This window comes from Geotrypetes seraphini, chromosome 10 (assembly GCF_902459505.1).
Source record: "Geotrypetes seraphini chromosome 10, aGeoSer1.1, whole genome shotgun sequence".
Lineage (NCBI taxonomy): Eukaryota > Metazoa > Chordata > Amphibia > Gymnophiona > Dermophiidae > Geotrypetes > Geotrypetes seraphini.
In genome coordinates this window covers 33,105,537-33,130,897 of record NC_047093.1, presented here as the reverse complement: position 1 = coordinate 33,130,897, position 25,361 = coordinate 33,105,537, and the positions used below count along the sequence as shown (strand labels likewise).

Here is a 25,361-nt window from a genome sequence, read left to right as displayed (position 1 = left end):
AAGCTCAAAAGTGTCATAAACAGAGCGCACCAAAAATTTTCACAGTTGTAGCAAACTAGAAACATACTGTTGTAAAACAGGCACCTTACGCTAAGGCAAATTTTTCTCCAATGTAGACACTAGCTTGACCAAGTGTTTAAGATAAAAGGAAAAATTGAAAGCATAATTGCCTGACCGGTTGGCAAGTGTGGCATTTTGAAATAAACGCTTGCCAAAGCAGTCATAAGAACATAAGAAGTGCCTCTGCTGGGTCAGACCAGAGGTCCATCGTGCCCAGCAGTCCGCTCGTGTGGCGGCCCAACAGGTCCAGAACCTGTGTAGTAGTCTTCTATCTGTATCCCTTTATCCCCTTTTCCTCCAGAAATTTGTCCAATCCCTTCTTGAACCCTAATACCGTACTCTGTCCTATCACGCCCTCTGGAAGCGCATTCCAGGTGTCCACAACCCGTTGGGTGAAGAAAAACTTCCTAGCATTGGTTTTGAATCTGTCCCCTTTCAACTTTTCCGAAAGCCCTCTCGTTCTTGTATTTTTTGATAGTTTGAAGAACCTGTCCCTCTCTACTTTCTCTATGCCCTTCATGATCTTGTAAGTCTCTATCATATCCCCTCTAATTCTCCTCTTCTCCAGGGAAAAAAGCCCCAGTTTCTCCAGTCTCTCAGTGTATGAAAGGCTTTCCATACCCTTTATCAATCGTGTCGCTCTCCTCTGAACCCTCTCGAGTATTGCCATATCCTTCTTAAGATACGGCAACCAATATTGGACGCAGTACTCCAGATGCGGACGCACCTTCGCCCGATACAACGGCAGGATAATTTCTTTCGCTCTGGTTGTAATACCCTTCTTGTTTATACCTAGCATTCTTTTCGCTTTCTTAGCAGCCGCTGCGCATTGTGCCGACAGCTTCATTATCATGTCCACTATTACCCCCAAGTCCCTTTCTTGGGAACTCTCACTCAATAACAGCCCTCCCATCGTATAGCTGTACCTCGGGTTTTTGCTTCCTACATGCAATACTTTACATATCTCTACATTGAACTTCATCTGCCATCTTGTCGCCCACTCCCCTAGCTTGTTCAGGTCCCTTTGTAATTCTTCACAGTCCTCTTTAGTCCGAGCACCACTAAATAGTTTGGTGTCGTCTGCAAATTTTATTATTTCGCACTTCGTCCCTGTTTCTATGTCATTTATAAATATATTGAATAGCAGCGGTCCGAGCACTGACCCCTGCAGGACACCGCTCGTTACCTTCCTCCAGTCTGAGTAGTGGCCCTTCACTCCTACCCTCTGCTTCCTACCCGCCAACCAATTCCTGATCCATCTATGTACATCTCCGTCCACCCCATGGTTCTTCAGTTTCCGAAGTAGGCGTTCATGGGGTACCTTGTCAAAGGCTTTTTGGAAATCTAAATATATGATGTCTATGGTGTCCCCTTTGTCCATCCGTTTGTTAATTCCTTCGAAGAAGTGTAGTAAGTTCATTAGGCACGATCTCCCTTTGCAGAAGCAATGTTGGCTTGTGATTAGAAGTTTATTTCTTTCAAAATGCTCATCTTACCTTCTCTGCCAGGAGGGACAGAAGCATAAACACTAGTCCCTGCAGATTTCTTAAGAGTGGACTCCACTAGGAGAGACACATGAGGGAGCCGAGGCTTGTCAAAGCCAGGAATTGAAACCACTCTAGAGAGGGAATCAAGTTTACGAGGAGCTCCAGGAGCAGTTAAAGGAATTTCAAGATTTTTATAATAAGTCTCCCTGAGAATATCATGAAGAGGGAGCTTAAGAAACTTCTTAGGTGGTTGCTCATAATCCAATGCATCTAAAAATGCTTTAGACTTTTTAAAATCAGCCTCTAAAGGGATAGAGAGTGCCTCTGACATTTCCCTCAAAAATTTTGAAAAAGATGTCTGCTCTGGCTTTGGAACAGGTTCCTGAAAAGAAGGGTCTTCATTAGAAGAGGCATCAACATCGGTCAGAATAGGCTCTTCAGAATCTTCCCAGAAATCCGAGTCCCGTGTCGGTGGAAGCCGACGTCAAGAACTGGGTGTCGATGGCTCAACATGCTTCATCTTTTTCAAGGACTTCTCCGACTTGACCAACATCGTCTCAGGGGAAGTGTGTGAAGAAGAGCGATGTCGAGCTGAATCCGACATCGCAATGGAAGACAAGCCCATCGGCACCGAAGAAAGTCTCCGTTCCGGTGCTGAGGCAGTAGATACTGGCTCCACAAATGTTGACGTCGACAGGAGAGGCACAGACCTCACCAGTGCCACAAGGGTCGATGCGGACAGCAGAGGCTCAGACCGGTCTGGCACCGGAGGAGCCGGTGTCTCCAGGACAGGGAGTAAAAGTTGTAACAGCTCCCTTAATTGGACTTGCAATACAGCTGCAATTTTGTCCTCAAGAGTTTGCACCAGTACCGCTGGCTTTTTCGCCAGTACTTTCGGTGCCGCTTTGCACTCCAGATATGAGGAGGCCGATGACGAAGCACTCGCCTCAATTGGAGAAGAGAGTGTTTTAGGGCTCCTCGAGGTCTGCAGGATTTGGCTCACTGCTGAAGCGACCTGAGGACCTGAAGGGGTGGGGGAAGGCTTCTTAGCTGGCTTACCCAATAAATGGCAACATCGTGGGATCCAGCAACGTCGAATGATGAGACGCCGACGTCAAATGCTGTGGTGTTGGATTCAGTGTAGATTTCGACGCTGGGACCAATGCCGAATTTCTTTCCATACCAGACACAAAGAGCAAACGCTGATGAATTTGACGATTTTTGAGGGTCCTCTTTTGAAGGGAAGAACGGGTGCAAGATTCAGCCCTGTTGTCTGGCCCCAAACACTGGAGACACCAGCAATGCGGGTCAGTGATAGAAATAGGGCGAGCACACCATCCGCATTTTTTAAAACCCGTTTGTGGCCGGGACATGGATGGGAAAATGGCCTCAGCAAAATCGAAAGTCGAGGTTTGAAGCAAAAGTGAAAAAGTAAAATTTTTTTTTGTTTTACTTAAACCTGAAAGAAAAAGAAGAAAAAAGCGGACAAAAAAGTCAGAAAAAACGGCCATGTGAGAGGGAAGGCAGCGACAATAAAACAACGAACATTGAAAAGCGACTTCTTAGCTCCGCGGAAACTAAGAAACTGAGGGACCGCACGCCTACGTCGGGCGGGAAGGCACTCGTGCATGTGCGGTGCGGGCCATCTCGAACTTTCTAAAGTTCTTAAAGTGGCAATGCACTTAAAGTGGTCCGTACCGGGGTTCTGTCGGTGATGTCACCCATCAGTGAGAATATGCTGCCTGCTTGTCCTGGGATAATGAGAAATACGTGTGGAGATATGAAGAGCTACAGTTTGTAGTGGCATCACTCTTGCAATTTATCTAATAACAAAAACCTTTGATTTTAAATTTTTTTTTTAAATCCCTCAGCACTCTTTTGGGAACCCTGAGTAATTAACACTCAATAGTCCCAAAAACAAAATGTTGAGGGCCTTATTGGGAAGATAGTCCACTGGTTTGTAGTCATATGGAAGAAAAATGGTCCTAACCAGTTACGGTAAATAATGTAACTACCAAACAGGAACCCTGTAAGGTCAGCAATCAGCTACTCCCAGAGTGATAAGCAAACAGAAGCCAAATGAAATCATAGATTAAAATAATGATCAGAATTAAAAAGAAAAAAAAAATTACCTGGTGTATCCACTGCCATGGAAATCCGTATTGTTCAGGTTAGCAATAACGGTTTGCTGTGGACAAAAGTGTAATATGCTCAAAATTAAACATTTAAAAATATATTAAGCTGTACAGTATCCAAAATCCCTAATAATTTTAGATAAAGGCTGATTTTGCCTTTTCAAGAATGATAATTACAAAATAGAATTGGTCTGCCGAGAAAAAAAGCGAGGAGGAGGTCTAGCCATTATACTCAAAAACAACATCAACAAAGACTCTAGACCAGGGGTGCCCACACTTTTTTGGCTCACGAGCTACTTTTAAAATGACCAAGTCAAAATGATCTACCAACAATAAAATTTAAAAAAAACACAACGCACACTGTACGCATAGAATTGTTAATTATCATTCCTATTCCGGGGTTTTTTCAAAGAGGTCAAAGCAGATGACACTGTCACTTCAGTAACAACCATACAAAAATAGACAAATACCCACCCACAATAGCAGTTTTTAGCGCAGGGAGCTGCGCTGAATGCCCAGCGCTGCTCTCGACGCTCATAGGCTCCCTGCGCTAAAAACCACTATTGCGGTTTAGTAAAAGGGGACCATATTGTAAAATATAGACAGCAGATATAAATTCAGACACATTTTGATCACTAAATTTAAAATAAAATAATTTTTCCTACTTTGTCTGGTGATTTCATGAGTCTCTGGTTGCACTTTCTTCTTCTGACTGTGCATCCAATCTTTCTTTCAGCCTGTATGCTTCCTCTTCTCCACACCTCATTTCCTGCCCCAACTTTTTCTTCCTCTCTCCCTGACCTTTCTTTCTTTCTCTCTTCATGCCCCCTTTCTTTTTTTCTGTTTCTCTTCTTTCCTTCTGTCTCCCTGCCAGCCCCCTTTCTTTCTTTCTCCCTGCCCTTCCCCAAGCCGCTGCCACTGCCGCTGCCATCGGGGAACAGGACCCAAACTGCAACCAATGGATAACAGGCCCCAAAGCCGACGCCGACGCCACCCCATGCTCTCCCTGCTTCGGGCCGACCTGCATTCCTCTCCCCGACGTCAATTCTGCCGTCGGAGAGGAAGTTCCGCCCAGCCAGGCAGCGATTGGCTGGCCCGAACTTCCTCGGGGAGAGGAAGACTGATCGGCCTGATAGATCGCCAAGGCAAAGTGAGTCACTGGTCCTCAATCTCTGCCTCAAACTGAAATCCTGTAATTGCTCCTTGGACCCATTCCCCTCCTACCTATACGAGAACATTCCCATTCAGGCTATTTCTTCTATCACCATTCTCATAAACTCCGCCCTTCAGTCGGGCCATTTCTCCCCAGAAATGGGTCATATCGCCTTGACCCCACTACTGAAAAAATCTGACCTTGACCCTTCCATACCATCCAGCTATCGCCCAATTGCAAATATATGTAATTTATTTCTTATATACCGCTACATCCGTTAGGTTCTAAGCGGTTTACAGAAAATATACATTAAGATTAGAAATAAGAAAGGTACTTGAAAAATTCCCTTATCCTTCTCCTAACCAAGATGCTAGAGTCCATCATTTCTTCCCAACTCTCATCATACTTAGAGAGATTCTCTATTCTTTTACCCTATCAATATGGCTTTCATCCTAACTTCAGCACCGAATCCCTACTGTCTTCCCTGATTTCAAGGGTTCAACAACTTCACTCTCGAAACAAGTTTGCCGTCCTCCTACAATTTGACCTTTCCGCTGCTTTCGACGTTGTTCATCATGATATTCTTGTTTACCAACTCTCTGAGATAGGTATCAACTCCACAGTCCTAGGTTGGTTCTCTAAATTCCTCCGCTCTCGTTCTTACATCGTTAACATGAATGGCACCTCATCCTCCCCCTGGAAACCGAATTGTGGAGTCCCGCAAGGCTCTCCACTATCACCTATCCTTTTCAACATCTATATGTCCTCCCTAAAACTCCTCCACCTATCCCCCCTTGAAACAATTTACACTTATGCAGACAACATCCTCGTCCTCCTCGAGACCGATTCGAACCTCACCGACCTGTCTAAGAACATATCCTCTTGTATAATGAACCTACAATCCTGGGCCCACACTGTGCAAATGAAATTGAATGAGTCCAAAACAAGACTTCTTTGGCTCGGTCCAAAGCTAGATCACCTACCCACCTCCATCCCACTACCCTCTGGCTCCTCTCTGCAGCTTGAGTTCTCGAGCAAGGTCTTGGGCATCATCATTGATTCCACATTGTCCTTCAACGACCACCTCCAATCCTTGGTAAAAAAATGCTTTTTCAGCCTTCACATGCTGAGGAAAGTTAGATCCTGCTTCCATCAAAAACATTTTACCCTCCTTGTCCAATCAATCATTCTCTCCAGATTGGACTATTGCAACTCTATCTACTTAAGCCTAACTAAGAAAAACCTCCACAGTCTCCAACGGATTCAGAATGCCGCAGCCAAGCTCATCTTCGCTAAAAGTAAATTTGACCATGTCTCCCCGCTCCTGGCCAAGCTCCACTGGCTTCCGATAATTGCCAGGGTCCACTATAAATGCGCCTGTTTAACTTTCAAAATCCTATATCCTATGTGAAGTTATAAAATTTGCGGACGACACTAAACTCTGTAGAAGGGTTAGAACTACGGAAGAGTGTGAGGATCTACAAAGGGACCTAAACAAACTGGAGGAGTGGGCGAATAAATGGCAGATGAAATTCAATGTAGGGAAATGCAAGGTCATGCATATAGGGAGAAAAAACCCGATGTTCAGCTACCAAATGGGGGGATTAGTATTAGAGGGAAGTAACCTTGAAAGAGATTTGGGTGTACTGGTGGATACAACAATGAAGTCAACGGCGCAATGCGCAGCAGCCGCGAAGAAGGCAAACAGAATGTTGGGTATTATTAAAAATGGTATTATGACCAGAACAAAAGAAGTCATCCTGCCGTTGTATCGGGCGATGGTGCGCCCGCACCTGGAGTACTGTGTTCAGTATTGGTCACCGTACCTCAAGAAGGATATGGCAATACTTGAGAGGGTCCAGAGGAGAGCGACACGAATGATTAAGGGCATGGAAAACCTTTCATACACTGAAAGACTGGAGAGGCTAGAGCTCTTCTCCTTGGAAAAGCGGAGACTCAGAGGAGACATGATAGAAACCTACAAGATCATGAAGGGCATAGAGAAAGTAGAGAGAGATAGATTCTTCAAAATTTCAAGACAAAAAAGAACAAGAGGGCATTCGGAAAAATTGGTAGGGGATAGATTCAAAACAAATGCTAGGAAGTTTTTCTTTACTCAACGGGTGGTGGATACCTGGAATGCGCTTCCAGAGGACGTAATAGGGCAGAGTACGGTAATGGGGTTTAAGAAAGGATTGGACAATTTTCTGTTGAAAAAGGGGATAGAGGGGTATAGATAGAGGATTGCTGCACAGGTCCTGGACCTGTTGGGCCGCCGCGTGAGCGGACTGCTGGGCGCGATGGACCTCGGGTCTGACCCAGCAGAGGCATTGCTTATGTTCTTATGTTCTTATATGGTATCCTCCCTCCCTTTATCCCTCTTTCTTTGAATTCCTCAAACCCTAATACCACCAGATCCTCCCACAAATTAAAACTATCCTTCCCCTCGCTAAAAGGCATTTCCCACACAGGAAAGCTAAGGACCTCCCTCCACTTCAAAATCACTAAGCTCTGGAACAACCTTACCTCCCCTCTTCGGAACGTGAGCTCTCTCCAAGTTTTCCACAAACATCTGAAAACCTGGCTTTTCTCAAAAAATGTAAGTCTCCCTCCAACTTAGGAATCAAGGAAACTCATATCTTGGCATCCCAAGTCCTCTAAATTTTCTTCACACTTCTACCTCTAACCCTCTGTTGTAGTTCCTTCCTATTTCTCCTACTGTAAACTGCGTCGAGCTCTACGAACGTGGAGATGATGCGGTATACAAACCTAAGGATTAGATTAGATAACACCAGGAAAATGGAATGCTAACAAACAAGCTCTCAAAGAATTCATTTACCAGAACTCCCTAACATCACCTCATAACCTACTTCTTGGAGACATAAACCTCCACCTAGAAGACCACACCTCCAAACAAGTAGAAAATATACTCTCATACCTCAAAGCACTGAACTACCAGATCCTCAACCCCCAACCCACACACAAAAAAGGCCACCAACTAGATGTCGCTGCATACATGTCCCAACACCCTCACAATCCTGAAATCCACATCTCAAACGGGACCTGGCATCCCTCCCTCTGTTCAGACCACTACAAATACACCTTTAACATCAACTGGGCTCAACGCAATAACAAGCAACCACCCCAAAAAAAATCCCCTTCATATCATGCCAAAAAATTGAACCCTCCACATTCTGGGACAAAGCAGACCTTGCAATCACTAATATAGCCCCCAATGAATTCATATCCCAATGGTGAACCTTAAGCGAAACCATCCTGAATGAGCTAGCTCCTGAAAAATCAAAATTCAGAATCTTCAAACAAATGGTTCGACACTGAACTTCTCCAATTAAAAAAGCTCTGCAGACAACTAGAAAGAGAATGAAAAAAAAAAAGAACCTAGAACACACCAAAATAGTATGGAGAAGTCAAATCAAACAATACAAGAACAAACTCAAGGAAAAACAGAAAGCCTACTACTCCAAAATGGTAGGCATGGTAACTCTAGACACAAAAAAGCTATTCAATCTAGTAAAGAACCTCACTGATACCAAACCTTACCTAGCTACACAAGGAAGCCACCCATCGACAGCCATCCAACTTGCTGATCATTTCAAAAACAAGATCATCAAGATCAGAACCTCATTCAACAATACTCACACCCACCTCGACGAGATAACAACAAACCCTTCAATAGGAGAAGCCATCGCTGCAGACAGAAGCTGGACCAACTTCCCGGTATTACATTGGTCGGATATGAATTGACTCTACAAGAAATACAGCCCAGCTTCATGCGACCTAATAACTGCCCCACCTACCTGTTATCAAACGCCTCCATCGCATTCAGAGCCAGCCTCATGCTATGGATACAAACCACATTAACGGAAGGACAATTCCCACAGGACCTTGGAGAGATCATAATCACCCCAATTATGAAAGATCACAAAGGTCCAATAGATAACCCCTCCAACTACAGACCCATCGCTTCAATACCAATATACCATATAAAATAAAAATACCATACCAATAAAAATAATAGAAGGTCTAGTTGCACAATACCTCACCAACTACCTGGAAGACCATAACCTACTTCACCCCTCACAATCGGGATTTTGAACCAACCACAGCACAGAAACACTACTAGTAACCCTACTAGACACAGCTCGACAGCACATTAGCAAAGGCAAAAAGATGCTGATAATCCAACTTGATCTCTCTGCAGCATTTGACCTGGTCCACCACTCCATACTGCTACAGATACTTGACACCATTGGGATCTCAGGCAAGGTCTACAACTGGTTCCAAGTATTCCTCAAATCAGGAATTTACAGAGTAAAGTCCAATGATATCAAATCAGAACCATGGTCCAACTCCTGCAGAGTTCCACAAGGATCACCTCTATCACCTACGCTTTTCAACCTCTTTATCTCCTCCCTTGGAACCACTTTAGACAACTTAAATGCTACATCCTTCAGCTATGCAGATGACATTACCATACTCCTCCCCTTTGACCCACCAGAGCTCACCTCAACAGTAAAGCTGGAAACAACCCTAGATGCAGTGAAAAAATGGATGGAAGACCACAACTGAAACTAAACTCAGATAAAACAAAATTCCTTTTTGCTCGAAAAGGCCAAAACTCCCACCATTACAGAACTGGAAATTAAGAACACTAAATACCCAATACAGCCCAAACTCAAACTCCTAGGAGTAACAATAGACAGATGCTGCACAATGCAGTCCCAAATCAATAAGACATCCCAGAAAGCTTTTTTAATTATGAGAAATCTACGTAAAATAAGAAAATTCTTCGACCCAGAGCAATTCAGGCTAATTGTCCAATCCCTAGTCTTAGGTCTACTGGACTATTGCAATTCCCTCTATCAACCTTGTCCTGCCAACATGATAAAACAACTTCAGACTACACAAAACACCGCCCTCAGACTGATTTACTCTCTAAGAAAATATGATCACATCACCACTGCCTTCCTAGACTCTCACTGGCTACCAATACAAGCACGAATTCAATTCAAATTCTTCTGTCTATTATTCAAAGCATTAAACGGCTCTGCCCCCTAACTAAAAAACCGCTTAAATCAGATCCTCACCACAAGACAAAGAAGAACCCTGACCCCTTTTGTCTTCCCTCCGCTCAAGGGCACTCAGCGCAAGAAGATGTTTGACAACCTTCTTGCGACGCAAGCAGCAAAACTTAACCACTCCATCTCCAACCTGCTGACGGCAACGGGCGACTTCAAAACATTTCGAAAAGAAATCAAAACCCTGCTTTTCAAAAAATTTATCCAGATATCTTAACACCCCCCTTCCAGATAAATTCTCCTCCCATAGCCCCCACTTAGGTAATCTCTTCCTCCTCAAAACACCAACCATGAATACAGATCCCTGAAATGTAATATAATCTTATTTGTAACCTAACTGTAACCTATTTGTTACATTACCTAGAAATGTACAGTATCTCACTATCCCCCCCCCCCAAAAAAAACTATTGTAACTTCATTGGAAATGTCCAGTCAGCTCTTTTGTAATCCGCCTTGAACTGCAAGGTATAGGCGGAATAGAAGTCACTAATGTAATGTAATGTAATAATAACAACAGTTTATATACCGCAGTACTGTGAAGTTCTATGCGGTTCTAAAAGAGGTACAAGTTGATTGAATTTAAAAGAGGTTAAGGAAAGAAAGTGGTAATAGGACAAAAGAACCATTAAGGAGAAAGAGATGAATGGGTCAGTTGTCTAGATACTTTAAGAACAAATAAGTTTTTAGGCGCTTTCTGAATTCCTCGTAAGTAGTGGGCGAGAGTAATTGTTCTAGATCTTTACCCCATAATGCTGCCTGATGTGAGAGAAGGTGTTCATGGTGTTTTTTTAGTTTACATCCTTTAACTGGGGGGGAAACGAAGTTCGAATGTGAGCTTCTCTTGTGTCTGCTGGCTGAGGAGAAAAGATCAGTTATGTATTTAGGGGCTAGTCCGTATACTTTAAAGCAGAAGCAGGCGAACTTAAACTTTACGCGTGCTTCCATTGTTAGTCAGTGCAACTGCCGGTAGTAAGGTGTCATGTGATCAAATTTCTTTAGCCCGAAGATTAGTTTGACCGCTGCATTTTGCATTAATTGTAAACGTCGCATATTCTTTTGGGAGATTGCTAAATAGGCAATGTTGCAGTAATCAAGTTGGCTTAGTGAGCTTTCACCAGCCAAAAACAATTTAAAAGATGTGTATGCAACATTTAACTTTCTCATATATCTGACAGTTTTTCTACAGAAGGGATATCAACGAGCTAGTATACAACTTTTCTGTTCTGTACTCCATATTTCTGACTGGCTAGTTTCAGTATAGGGAAGTAGAGGATTTATGATTTCTAAATTCAGGAATGGCATTTTGGATCACCTTCATTAAAGGGTGCCAAGCCTTCAATAACACAGCATTTATATAATGCAAAACCTTTCAGATCCATGCGGTTAACAATTTAAAAAAAGCTGGGACATTAACAGCGAGCTACAAAAATAATCTTAGCAAATTAGTCTTTACAGGGCTTTGTGTGTGTGAGATATTACAAAAACTTTCTCAACAAGCGAGTCTTTAATAATTTCCTAAAGTTCATGTAGGATGTAGAATAAAAAGCTGACGAAAATCCAAGTCCCAAAGAGCGGATTGATAATGATAGCAATCGATTATTGTATCTTTTATAATAATAACCCCTAACAGAGGGAAATTTGGATAATGTTGAAATACGCAAGGAGCGTCTTGCGTTGGAAAAGTTGAAATGTTCTACTAGATAGCTGGGAGCCAACCCATGCAGAACTTTGAAGCACAAACATCCTAGCACACAAAAATAGGCTACCAAACACATTAAAGTGTTTTCTGGTATTTTGCAAATTTGCATACACAAAACTGCACAGTAAGAATTGTTTTAAATATTTTATGGAGGGGGTATAGCTTGGGTATGTTTGCATTAACCAGCTAGTTTGTTATGATTAAACGCACATTAAGGTGGGAATTCATGAAATGTGTTTGTGCGTGCAATCATGTTAGCAGTTAATGCGCACTAACATACTATGGCCCTGATTTTGTAAGCGGCACCTGCTGCACATTAATCACCGACAGATGGTGTTTCCAGAATCGTGGCTCCCAAGAACCTTAGGTGCCGGAAATGTAGGCCACATTTCTGGTGCCCAGTGTCCTTCCGGGATCGCGGCCAGCAGAACATAGAGACACCGAAATCTGGAACCACCTCTAACCACACCCACTTCTGAGCTTCAGCGTCACTATGTGCTGCTAGCTGCCAGGGACCTAGGTTCTAGTCCCAGAGGCCGCTTTTTCTTTTTTTTCCACAAGGGTTTAATTGGGCTTTAATGGGGCAACCAATTATCGTGCCAATTAAATCAAGTAAGTTAGGCAGTGGTTGGGCTGCCTATCTTTCAGTAGCTGTTGTAGAATCAGGTCCTTAATGCCCTTTCATGAATTCCCCCCTATCTGGCTAATACAGAGATAACACAGAACATTTAACAGCCAATTAGTGTACTGTATATACTAGACTATAAACCTAAATTTTTGAGCCAAAAAATGGCCCAAAAATGAGGGTTTCGGTTTATATTGAAGTCTTTCCCCTCTCAGATCCATCACAGGGCTCCACTTGGGCTTATCTTAAGCTCTGCTGGTTCAGTCGTGAGCCAGGGCAAGAGCAATCCTCCTTTGCTCCTGCACCATGCAGTGTCACTACTCAAAATGGCTGATGTGAGTTACTACTGCTATTACGGCTTACATTTTTATAGTGTTGCTAGATGTATGCAGCACTGCACTTGAGACCTCGGTTGGCCACTGTTGGAAACAGGATACTGGCCTTGGTAGACCTTCGGTTTGTCCCAGTATGGCAATTCTTATGTACAGTAATACATTGAAGAAACAGTCCCTGCTTAGTAGAGCTTACAAACTCAGTTTATATTTGAGACAACTTTTTCCCCTTTTTTAAGGGGAAAAAAGGTTACCTTGGTTTATATTTGGATGGTTTTATATTCAGGTATATACGGTATGTGAATTTACAGTCACCTATTTTGTAGGCGGTAAGGGATCAATTAGCAAATGGTATTGTAGCTCTGCTGATTAGTGCAAGAGCACCCATTCTCTACCCCATACATGCTTCCTCAAAAGAAAATTTGAAAGTATTTTTTAGCATACAGTTAGAAAGCGCAAATTAAGCGTTTCCATAGGATGTCCACGTGTATCCCACGGTATGCCATTTTAAGCTGCATTAAGTGCACCTAAAGCAGCTTAGAAAAAGAACCTCTAAAAGACTTAAAGGATAACATCTTATCCTACAATGTAATAATCTATGCATAAAAAGCTCCCATACAAAATTGTGGAAAAAGTAGATTCCACTACAGAGGTTCCCAGTCCATATTTCAATGTTTGTTCAAAGGGAGTGAAGGGAAGAGACTAGAACAAGCCAATCAAAATATTTACAAAGCCGAGGTAGCAATGCTGCCACAGTAAATGTACTCAAGGAATTGACTGGGCTTCGGTGCATTTACCACAGCAGCATCACTATCACAGCTTTGTAAAAGGGGGTCCAAACTGGAGAGATGAAGAGAAGGAATCCAAAGGAAGTGTAGATGTTTTTCACCTTACCGCAACATTTCCACAAGTTTGGAAAGCTGTGAACATAAACATGAAAGCACATCCAAGGATGATTATGTTAAACAGCTTTTTATTATCAGGAGTCATTTTTTTTTCTTCAGACAAGTTGTCAGCTTCAGCCTAAAAATGTTAATTCCACCTTTCCTTCTTACACATGATACTTTTCTTTCCTAGAAAAAAAGAAAGAAAGAAAAGATTTGCTTAGCAATAATAATGCTTAAAAGAGTACAAAAGATAAACTAAATGAAAAATATACAGTCACATCTATATCAGTAAGGGTACAACTCCCACCATACCACCCAAATGACTGTCTTTTATGTTTCTGGAAATCACACTGTACTGTTCCAAAATTTTGGAACCCTATATACAACACCTCCCGTGCGTGTGTAGAGAAAAATCAAATGTACAAATGTTTACTGTTGTTATTTCAAATATACTACAAAGCACAAATAAAGCAATAAGACAAGCAATTTTGAAATCTGTATGAAACTCCTGCCTGCCTGCCTACCTACTTACTACTCATTAAGGGCAACCAAGCAGCTCCGATCTCAAATCCTATGTTTTTCACAGCCTCTCTGAGACTCCGTCATAGAAAGTTTAGCCGCCGAAGTGTTTAACATCATTCTTCACCGAAGTAGCTACCGATCACCTGACAAGACCAAAGGGAGAAATCATTTCCATTCCCGCACACAACAGGAAATTCAGAAAAAGATCGTCAGCTGATACAGACTCACCCTTAAAAGGACGCTGGGAAATGCAGTTTGATCGCTGTTTTCCGAGCTAAAAGGCCTGCATAGCAACACCGTTTTGTTTTTAATTTAAAGATATCTTATCTTTGTTTATTGATTTGTTTAAGCCCATAGAGAACAATAAAGAAAATAAAATCGATGATCATTTGCGTGTTTACTGTTTCCAGGGCCTCTTATTAGTAAGACATGATATACTTTATAACACCCGCTTACAAATACTAAAGGACTTACAAAACAAAACAAAAAAATAAAATGACTATGGGGTAAAACGGGACTTTGGTGCGGAAACATAAAACTACAATGCCCAGCAGCCCCGTTGCATATCCGGTCACGTGCTCAATCTGCTGCATCAGACTAAAGTCCACGTTACATTTACATATTCACAAATACATGTTCATGTTTTATTTTCCATATAAAAGTGGCTAATAGCCTAAAATTTTTTAAAGGCTGCTTTCAATTTATATTAATGTTGAAGAAATATAGATAATTTTTTTTCATCTACCGCCTTGCGGTAAGTTTACTTCACGAGTTTTAAATCAACTGTTTAGCAAAGTTTGATAAATCATAATATATAATAAAATATACATACATGGGGGAAGTCAAGTTCACTTTTTAAAAAAAAACCCCTAAGAATTACTAAGCAAACTACAATTACTTCCGGTAGGGTCAAGCATTGCTGAAAGCATTAGATAAAATAGGATATAATAAAAAAAAAAAAAAAACCCCACACACACAACATACCTACGCGGTGTATATTGGCGTTTATGTGCTGGAAAGTATGTTTAAAAACGGAGAAGTAATTGTTACTTGGTCGCTATTGTATAACTATAACCCTTGTGGAAGGGGAGGTTTCCACTTCCGGGGAGAACGGAGAGGAGTAGGCAGCTGCTGGGCGGGAGGGCAGCCATTTTCTGATTGTGAGGGGAAAGCGCGTGAGGGCTGTCTCGTGCAGCTCTCGCTTTAACTGCCGCTGGGCCCTCCCGCGCCCTAGTATTCTGGCATTTGTTGGGCGTTTTTTCTCTTTCTTTAGAGAAAGAGACAGCATACGTTCGGGGGAACGCCCGGGCAGGGGAAAAAAAAGTTTTTTTAACAGGTTTTATTATTAATTTTTTTTTTTATTATAATTTTTAAACCGTGACCCTTTTCGGAGGGTTGCGCGTTTCCTACCAGGAACCGGCTCCGGTTCCTGCTATAATCAGTTCCCTTGTACGAAGATGAGCTACGGCCGACCTCCGCCCGACGTAGAAGGCATGACTTCCCTGAAGGTCGACAATCTTACTTACCGCACCTCCCCCGAGACCCTGCGCCGGGTCTTCGAAAAGTACGGCCGAGTTGGCGATGTCTACATCCCTCGCGACCGTTACACCAAAGAGAGCCGCGGTTTTGCTTTTGTTCGCTTCCACGACAAGCGCGATGCCGAGGACGCTATGGATGCCATGGATGGGGCTGTGCTAGACGGTCGCGAGCTGCGTGTGCAGATGGCTCGCTACGGCCGGCCCCCGGACTCGCACCATAGCCGTAGGGGCCCGCCGCCCCGCAGATACGGTGGCGGTGGCTATGGACGGAGGAGCCGCAGGTAAGAGGGGGGTGATGGCAAGATTGCGTTAAGGGCAAACATGGGGTGGTTAGCTGACCCCCCCCGGCTTTGTTGGCCGTACCTTATTACGATATTGGACATGCTTGATTAAAGAACTAGCGTGTGGCACTTGAATCTGGTTTCGCTCCGGATTCACCCTAAAAGCGCGCGCTTCTATGGCACGTGGTGCCTTGGGGGATGGGGAGAGAGCGTCTGATGGCGAGCTAAAATCATTGCACAATTTGAGTATTTTTTTTTTATGTGTGGTGAAACACTTGCGTAATCGGGTCTCTTCAAAAAAATATATATAAAAAAAATTATCGACCTGAAATGTTCTGCTGTTGATGCAGGCTTTTTTTAAACAGTTTTCTAATAACATTACAGTAAATAAGAACTTGGCGAATAGATTTGTCTCTAATCTGTTCACATTGGCTGATGTGAACCTTGTAGGAAATAAAGGATAGTAAGTGATGGGGCTTGGATTGCTCACGTGGACCATAAGAGTAGCCTTACTGGGTCGGACCGACATCCCAATATCCTACAGGTCACATGTATCTGGCAAAAAAACAGTGGTCTCTGTTTTCCCCCATATCTTTAAGCATACTTTTGACTATTTAAGACTTATAGAATATTTTAAGTTAAAATGTTTAGTGATATCTGTATTCAACCTTGTTTCCCAGACTGAACACTTCATTGCCATGAATTCTGCTGACTTGCCAAACTTGTTTTGCAGTGTGAGACAACTTTTTTTTTTTCTTTTTTTTTCCCCAGCCCGAGGCGCCGCCGCCGCAGTAGATCTAGAAGCAGGAGTCGCTCAAGATCTCGCAGCAGATCACGCTACAGCCGCTCCAAATCTCGATCTCGTACTCGCTCTCGTTCCCGCTCCAGTTCGAAATCTAGATCTGCTAGAAGATCCAGGTCTAAATCAAAGTCATCCTCCGTGTCAAGATCACGTTCCAGATCTAGATCCAGAGTCTCTCCTCCACCTTCAAAGGCAGAGTCTCATTCCAGATCTGCATCAAAGAGCCCTCCCAAATCTCCTGAAGAGGAAGGAGCTGTTTCATCTTAGGATCATGGTAATAATATGTGTACCAGATAGCATTTTTATTTTGGCATGAAATTGTTATTTAAGGGTTCTATTTGGGGGCATGTGTAGCTGGTAAGGTTACCAGTAACTGAGCTAATGCATAATTTCATAAGGCATGGTGTTTGTATTTAAGGACTTACAAACTAAAGTTAACTACCTAAAAATTGCTTCCCCAAAATTAGAAAGGAATTTCAAGCCTTGTTTAAATAAACTGTACTGCTTACTTCTGCTTTTTTATTTTTTTTTAAAGTATGCATATTTTGAACCTGCCTATGAATGATTTTTTTTTTAACTGTTTTTTTATCCAACATCTGCATTTTCCCCTTTAAAGCTGCGGTCTCCTGTTTGCTAAAAGAATATTGGCCAGTATTGCAGATTTTAACTGATTTGGCCTGATCTCCAGGGACCTGTTTCTGTGGGCGGTGTATTGGAGCAGGTTTGTCTTTAAATGTTAAAGATGCACTATCCTTTCTCCTCCTGAGGAGTGCTTGAAGATCAATTAGTTGTTGGAATTGACGCTATATATTTTGCTGGATGTGACTTCCAACAAAAAATTATAGAGCCAAGACAATTCCAGTGGTGGAGCCTTAATCAGTCAAATGGACTAAGTTGGGGAAGGATAGTGTGTCTTTAACCTCATTAAATTGTTTGATCTGCTTACAAACATGTTGATTGTACAGAATGGTAAATGTTTTAAAATATTTAGCTTTCTAAATATCGGTCAAACTTTTAACCTAGCTCTTTAAAAGATTACAGGATTTTATTGTATAACTAAACTTAAAAGGGATTTAATTCTGCATCATGGTTTGTCCTGGGTATCAGTTAATGTCTTAAATGTGGGAGTTTTACACAGTTGAGTCACATTATTATGACCATCTGCTAATATCCAGAATAACCACCTCTGGTAGCACAGACGGCAGCCAGATAATGGGAGAGATTCAGTAAGATGCTGTGTGGTTGCTAGAGGTATCTTGCACCATGCAGACTGCAGTGCATCAGACAGTTGCTAAAGAGTGTGTGGTGGGGAATTTGGAGGCCAGGAAAGTAGCTGGAAGCCTTGGTCATGCTCTGCTGAACTACTTGCTAACAATTCTGGTGGTAATGACATGTCACATTGTCCTGTTGAAGGATTCCATCATCCATAGGGAAGACCGCCAACGTATATGGGTATACTTGATCGGCAAGGATGGAGATACCCATATCAGTTGAGCGTGCCTTCCAGAGGTATCGCAAGGCCCAGACCATAAAGCTCCCACCACTAGCTTGTGTACGTCCAACAATGGTTGCTGGATGTCTGTTCTTGGTGGCTTCACACCTGATGCGCCAACGTCCCATCTTTTTGATGGTCCTCAAAATATGACTCGTCAGTGAAGGCAACCCTCTTACCAGATAGTGCAGGTCCACCAGCTATCTGATCCAGAGCCCCATTTGCAATAGAGTTCGCTGCACAGTCATTTTAGACACGCATCTGGAAGCCCCCTGGTTCATTTGGATTAATGTAGACCCATTTGGATTAATGTAGACCCATACCAACCTGCACAACCAACGTTTACCTCTAGCATTGATGGCTCATGCTGCCCTACAGTTACCTCGATTTGTCATAAGAATAGCCTTACTGCGTCAGACCAATGGTCCATCAAACCCAGTAGCCCGCTCTCAAAGTGGCCCAATCCAGGTCACTAAATACCTGGCTAAAATCCAAGGAGTAGCAATATTCCATGCTACCAATTCAGAGCAAGCAGTGGCTTCCCCCACTTTGCCATGAACAGTTAGAACTCCGTCGTTTCTGAAATGCTGCCGCCCTTGGCCCAGTAACCGATCATCCCTTTTTAATGTCTGATAAATCACATTTTTTCCCCATGACAGCCATGGTTGCTATATTAATTTCTTGCTGACATTCCACCTTATATGCCCATGGAGTCTGTGCGTGACGTGCATTTATTCATTGGCTGTGTTCCTGATGGTCATAATAATTGACTTGACTGTGTTATACAGTTATCTTAATGCTGTTATGATTTGGCTACCAATTAGAACTAAACTACAGTTCTACTTCACATCTCATGGGAAATGCTTTGAAGAACATGATTCATTTTTTGTTAAAGGCTAATTTTGATATGTTGTATTGAAGCAACGTGTAATTTTTGTACAATTTTAAGGTGGGTTTTTTCATTTTTTTCCTTCAGACTCCTAATTCATCATATTAAAGAGAAGTCTACTCAATGGACACTGGAATAAAAGATACATTCTTCAGTCCATTGGAGAGCCCCAATGGAACAAGCAATTGGCTGTGGAAAAGGTGGTTATTTGTTTAAAAAAAAAAAAAATTCTTTTTAACTTGTTTAAGTTGTGCCTGAAATGGCAGACATCACATTTTATGTGCCATTTTGTTGCTGTTATTCCAATTTCTTAGTGAACGACTACAGATTTCATTATTGGCTTGGATTTTTGAGGTAAATTAAACTTTTGTTTATGCAGTGCTAAGTTCTGTTAACGATTTTAATGAGGAATATTGCAAGCCTTTTTTTTTTTTTTTTTTTTTTGCTTCATGTTTAAGAACCATGTAGCATTTACATGGCTAATAGCCTAAAAGCATTGTCACCTTTTGCCGACATTTAAAATTGTGTCCCTGTAACATTTTCCAATATAACTATTCTGTGTAGGCTAATTACTTCCAAACTTTAAATCAGAATCCCCCAAATTTGTATAAGATGTTATCATTAATTTTTGGAAAGGATTATTTTATCCGGTTACAATTCTAATATCTTCTCTTATGTATTTTTGTGCACTAGGCGCAGTTGTGTAGCAGTTGAGTAATGCTGGTTAGCTGTTAAGGTGGCGTGTTGCAGTGCAGAGTGCTTGGCTGTTTCCTGTTTTTCTCCTGATTGCTCCTGTGTAACGACGCCATGTCATGCAGAAACAAATGGCTGTCCAGTTTATTAAAATACCTGACAACTGCACTTCCAGTCACCCCCCGGGCCTTGCATAAAAATAGTGGAGCATACAGTAAGCACATCTAGCTGATACACTCTTTTCCAGAATGATAAATTTGATCATCCTCATGATGTATAAACTTGCTATATAGAAAGTAATGTTCAAAGTGGTTCATTCCTTTTGTAAGTACTGATTGATGTATCTTGCTTATGACATTCTGTACTATACCATTCTGTAGTTAATAAAACAGTTTTCTTTTTTCTCTACTTCTAATGTCTGGGTAGCTTTTTAACTTATGTATGAAGGTCCTGTTAACTTTCAGGTTACCCAGTGTCAACATTGCTTCAGTTTGCCAGTTTTTCTACTTAAAAATAATCTGAAGTAAGGTAGGTTGCAACATATTTTATCCCAGGACAAGCAGGCAGGTATTCTCACTAGTGGGTGATGTCATCCGACAGAGCCCCGATACGGACATCTTGCAAGCATGTCTTGCTTGAAGAAACTCAGAAGTTTCGAGATGCCCGCACCGCGCATGCGCCAGTGCCTTCCCGCCCGATGCTCCGGGCGTGTCTCCTCAGTTATTTTTCTTCCGCGGAGCTGAGAAGTCTATCTTCGATTTGCGCCCATTGAATCAATTTTTTTGCTGCGGGTTGAGTTATTTTGGCTCTCCTGTGCATTTCTTTCTTTCTTTTTCAAAAAAAAAAAATTTTTCCTTCCGATACCGGGTCGGCCGCGTGGCTGGGGCCCCGCGCCTTCGACCTTGCGGCAGAGCTTTTCCGGCCTATGTCCCGGCCGATCACCGGTTTTAAAAAGTGTAGCAAGTGCCAGCGCGCGATTTCGCTCACGGACCCTCATCGACGCTGCTTACAGTGTCTGGGACCGGATCACTTCCCGAAATCGTGCTGGCCTTGATCCACTCTGACGGCGAGAGCGTTTAAGCGTCGCTGTCTGCTGTGGGAGTCCATGTTCAAGATGGAAGCTTCATCGGATCCTGCAGCTTCGACATCGACAGGTGCTTCGACTCCTGCGAAGCCCTCTGCCTCCCCGGCTGCTTCGGGCCTCCTGAAACCGGCGTCGTTCACACCGGTTTCGGCTCCGGTGTCGGTGCCTTCATCCATCTCCTCGGAGCAGGTATCAACCCCGACAGTTCCTCCGGTGGTGCTCAAGGTGCCTAAGACTGGCAAGCAGAAGCACGTAGCACCCAAGGAGCGCGGAGACCGTGCGGAAGGGCCCCCTTTTGGTGCGGATCCCTCCATATCGGCTTCGTTGCGGTCCATCCTGGAGGCTCAGTTCGTGGAGCTCATGCAGACCATGGGGCCTCGGCTGATTGCCACCATCCAGGGTGACCTTCCAGCTTCGGCTTCGAGGGGCGGACCGCCCCCTCCTCCTCGCCGCACTACCTCGTTACTCGGCGAGGAGGAGCGGCGAGCGGTGTCCGGGTCCTCGAGGAGGTCCTCCGTTAGCACTGTACCTCCTTTGGAACCGATTTCCTCGAGGAGGGCCTCCCTTAGTGATATGCCTCCCTTGGAGCCCATCCCTCGATGAAAGCCTCGTTTAGTGACCTGCCTCCCTTGAAACCAATTACTCCGCCCCATGACTCAGTGTGGCGTCCACCTTCGGGGCCACCCAGTCCTGGGCATAGCAGGAAGCAGGACGAGTTCTTCCGAACCCCCTATCAAACCCGGGCGGCGTCGGGGGAGCCTCCGACTCTGCCGCCTCTGCGATCGACGGCATCAAGTCCAATCTGCTCCTTGGAGGCGTCTGAGCCAGTTTCTCACAGACTGGCTCGATCCCCTTCCAGGCATTGGGAGGGGCATCGATCCAGACATTCTTCGAAGCATTCCACTCGACCGTCTCGCCTCAGAAGAAATTGCCTCGGTTGGGGTATGCTGCTTCGACTGGGTCTCCTCCGGGCCCGGAGTTCGAGGACCCCGAGGTTTTCTACTCGTCCTGTTGCTCGCAGGCCTCTCTGAAGCCTCTTCTTCTAGTCCGTCTCGCAGACCGGCGACAGCAGACCAACTGTCCTTTTCATCGTTCCTCAGGCAGATGGCGGATGACATGGACATTACTCTCGATGCTGGGTCTCGATATTCCAAAGAGTACCTCGATACCATGCACTTGCCTCGTCCTCCGGCAGAGTCCTTGCAGCTTCCCCTGCACAAGCTCCTCGACCAGACCTTCATGCGATGCTTCGAGTCTCCTTACTCTATCCCTGCGGTCCCTGGCAAATTGGATGCGCGGTACCGCACGGTGCATCATAAAGGCTTCGAGGGTCCTCAGCTTTCTCACCAGTCCCTCCTGGTCGAATCCTCGCTCAAGCAGTCTCATCCTGGCCAGGTCTATGCTTCAGTGCCTCCGGGCCGCGAGGGCAGAACCATGGATAAGTTTGGTCGACTCATCTATCAGAATTCGTTGATGGCGTCTCGAGTCCTGAATTACAATTTCCACTTTGCAGCCTACTTGGAATTTTTCTACCTGTGCTTCGGAAGTTCACACCATACATCGAATCCCAGGCTAGGTTTGAGTTTGAGGAAGTGGTTGCTTCGCTGTCCCAACTTCGGCTTCAGTTAATGCAATCTGCCTATGATGCGTTCGAGCTCTCCGCCCAAGCAGCGGCCTGCTCGGTGGCGATGCGCCAGTTGGCCTGGTTGCGGACCATTGATATGGACCCGAATCTTCAGGACCGCCTGGCGAACGTCCCGTGTGCTGGGGCGGATCTTTTTGACGAATCCATCGAGACTGTCACGAAGAAGTTGTCTGACCACGAAAAGTCCTTCCAATCTATCCTTCGGCCGAAGCCTAAGCCTCAGCAGTCTCGACCTTCTCGTCCGCCGTTGATTTATCAGAGGCGTTATCAGCCGAGGCAAACTCCTCCTGCGAGGCAACCGGCGAAGCGTCAGCCTCCCCAAAAGGGTCAGCCTAAGTCTCAATCGCCTGCTGTCCCTAAGACCACTCAGCCTTTTTGACTCTCGTCGAGGGCATAACCAACCTCATTCTGCCTCCCCCTGTTTTTCCCATCGGAGGGCACCTCCATCATTTTTATCATCGCTGGGAGGCCATAACAACCGACCTCTGGGTCCTTACTATCATCAAGGAAGGATACTCTCTTCATTTCCATCAGGTCCCTCCGGACCACCCTCCAAGAGAGTATCCTTCCAACTTGACTCAGACCACCCTTCTTCTCCAGGAAGCTCAGGCTTTGCTCCGGCTTCGTGCCGTGGAGCCGGTCCCAACGGACCAACTGAACCAGGGGTTTTACTCCCGGTACTTCCTTGTTCCGAAGAAGACGGGCGACCTGTGACCCATTTTGGACCTCAGGGCCCTCAACAAATTCCTAGTCAAGGAGAGGTTTCGCATGCTGACACTTGCTTCTCTCTACCCTCTCCTCGAGCAGAACGACTGGTTATGCTCTCTGGATCTCAAGGAGGCCTACAATCACATTCCCATTCATCCGGCCTCCCGCAAGTTCCTCAGATTTCGGGTGGACATCTACATCTGCAGTATCGAGTGCTTCCATTCGGCCTGTCCTCGTCTCCCAGAGTCTTCACGAAGTGTCTGGTGGTGGTGGCCGGTGCACTCCGGAACAGGGGTCTTCAGGTATTTCCATACCTCGACAACTGGACCTTGACCACGATCTGCTTCCTGTAGAGCCTGGGCTTCGAGATCAATTTTCCCAAATCTCATCTGCAGCCTACCCAGTCCATTCCCTTCATCGGGGTGGTACTGGACACCATCCAGCTTCGAGCATTCCTTCCTCCTCAGCGCATGGATGCTCTTCTTCGTCTCTGCCAGTCTGTATCTTCTCGCCAGTCCATCTCAGCGAGACACATGATGGTCCTCCTGGGCCACATGGCCTCTACAGTTCATGTGACGCCCTTTGCCAGGCTCCACCTCAGAACTCCTCAGTGGACCCTAGCTTCTCAATGGACTCAAGTGTCAGACCCGTTGACTCGACACATCATAGTCACTCCTGCTCTTCGGCAGTCTCAACTTTGGTGGATGACCTCTTCGAATCTATCCAGAGGTTTTCTGTTTCACACTCCTCCTCATCAGAAGGTTCTCACTACCGATTCCTCGACCTATGCCTGGGGGGGCTCATCTGGATGGGCTTTGCACTCAGGGATTCTGGACCTGTGCGGACCGACTCCATCAAATCAATCTTCTGGAGCTCAGAGCCATCTTCAATGCTCTTCAAGCTTTTCAACATCTGCTTCACGACATGGTGGTCCTCATTCGCACCGACAATCAGGTCGCCATGTATTATGTCAACAAGCAAGGGGGCACGGGCTCGGCCTCCCTCTGCCAGGAAGCTCTCAGAGTCTGGGATTGGGCGGTTCGTCACAATACCTTCCTCAAAGCTGTCTATATTCAGGGGAGGGACAATGTCTTGGCGGACAAACTGAGTCGTCTTCTCCAGCCTCACGAATGGACACTCCACTCCAAGCCCCTTCATCAGATCTTTGCTCAGTGGGGAACGCCTCAGATAGACCTCTTTGCGGCTCCCCACAATTTCAAGCTGCCTCAGTTTTGCTCCAGGATCTACGCTCCTCATCGCCTCGAGGCAGATGCTTTTCTGCTGGATTGGGGGAATCGCTTTCTGTATGCGTTTCCGCCATTCCCTCTCATTCAAAAGACTCTGGTCAAGCTGAAGTCCGACCATGCCACCATGATTCTGATAGCTCCTCGGTGGCCCAGACAACCTTGGTTCCTCCTTCTTCAACTCAGCAGCAGGGAACCGTGCCTACTTCCAGTGTTTCCTTCACTGCTTACTCAGCATCAGGGGTCTCTGCTTCATCCCAATCTGCAGTCTCTCCACCTGACAGCTTGGTTCCTCTCAACATAACTCCCCGCTAGTTTTCCCAGGCGGTGAGGGATGTCTTGGAGGCTTCCAGGAAGCCTGCTACTCGTCAATGCTACTCCCAAAAATGGACTAGATCTTCTTCATGGTGTATTTCCAATTCTAAGGAGCCTCAGCGAGCCTCCCTATCCTCTGTTTTGGACTATCTTTTACATCTGTCTCAGTCTGGTCTCAAGTCGACATGTATACGAGTCCACCTGAGTGCTATTGCGGCTTTCCATCAGCCTCTACAAGGGAAACCTCTCTCTTCTCATCCTATGGTTTCCAGATTTATGAAAGGACTTTTTCATGTCAATCCTCCTATCAAACCGCCTCCAGTGGTTTGGGATCTAAATGGTGTCCTTTCTCAGCTTATGAAACCTCCTTTTGAGCCTCTGAGCAAGGCTCCACTAAAGTTTCTCACTTGGAAAGTGGTTTTTCTGGTGGCCCTCACATCTGCTCGCAGGGTCAGTGAGCTTCAGGCCTTGGTAGCGGACCCATCTTTCACAGTATTCCATCATGACAAGGTGGTCCTCCATACTCACCCGAAATTCCTGCCTAAAGTGGTCTCTGAATTTCACCTCAACCAATCTATTGTGCTTCCAGTGTTCTTTCCAAAGCCTCATTCTCATCCTGGAGAATCAGCTCTTCACACTCTGGACTGTAAACGTGCTTTGGCTTTCTACTT

General features: G+C 44.6%; 2 protein-coding genes across 7 annotated transcripts in view; one reads left to right on the top strand and one right to left on the bottom strand.

The window, feature by feature from the left end:
- Nucleotides 1-14,408, bottom strand: part of MFSD11 (major facilitator superfamily domain containing 11) — a 62,442-nt gene extending 48,034 nt beyond the window's left edge. The window contains exons 1-4 of one of the 2 annotated variants that reach the window (XM_033962242.1): nucleotides 14,228-14,408; nucleotides 14,010-14,142; nucleotides 13,485-13,663; nucleotides 3,680-3,735 (exon numbers count right to left, since the gene is read on the bottom strand). In XM_033962242.1, the coding sequence (XP_033818133.1) occupies nucleotides 3,680-3,735; nucleotides 13,485-13,580 (152 nt within the window). In that variant the 5' untranslated portion in view covers nucleotides 13,581-13,663; nucleotides 14,010-14,142; nucleotides 14,228-14,408. Of the gene's footprint in view, nucleotides 1-3,679; nucleotides 3,736-13,484; nucleotides 13,664-14,009; nucleotides 14,186-14,227 lie in introns of those variants that run through there. The other variant, XM_033962241.1, reaches the window with a different exon arrangement.
- Nucleotides 14,409-15,097: 689 nt separating this feature from the next.
- Nucleotides 15,098-20,102, top strand: SRSF2 (serine and arginine rich splicing factor 2). 5 transcript variants are annotated; one of them, XR_004540910.1, is made up of 5 exons: nucleotides 15,098-15,818; nucleotides 16,590-16,894; nucleotides 19,089-19,201; nucleotides 19,316-19,355; nucleotides 19,695-20,102. XR_004540910.1 is itself a non-coding variant. In XM_033961505.1 (3 exons), the coding sequence occupies exons 1-2, from the start codon at nucleotides 15,457-15,459 to the stop codon at nucleotides 16,885-16,887; spliced, it is 660 nt and encodes a 219-aa protein (XP_033817396.1). In that variant the 5' UTR covers nucleotides 15,098-15,456; the 3' UTR covers nucleotides 16,888-16,894; nucleotides 19,089-20,102. The 5 variants fall into 5 exon arrangements, 1 of the variants encoding a protein (XP_033817396.1); XR_004540909.1 differs by lacking the exon at nucleotides 19,316-19,355; XR_004540908.1 differs by having other exon boundaries at nucleotides 19,316-20,102.
- Nucleotides 20,103-25,361: the final 5,259 nt, after the last annotated feature.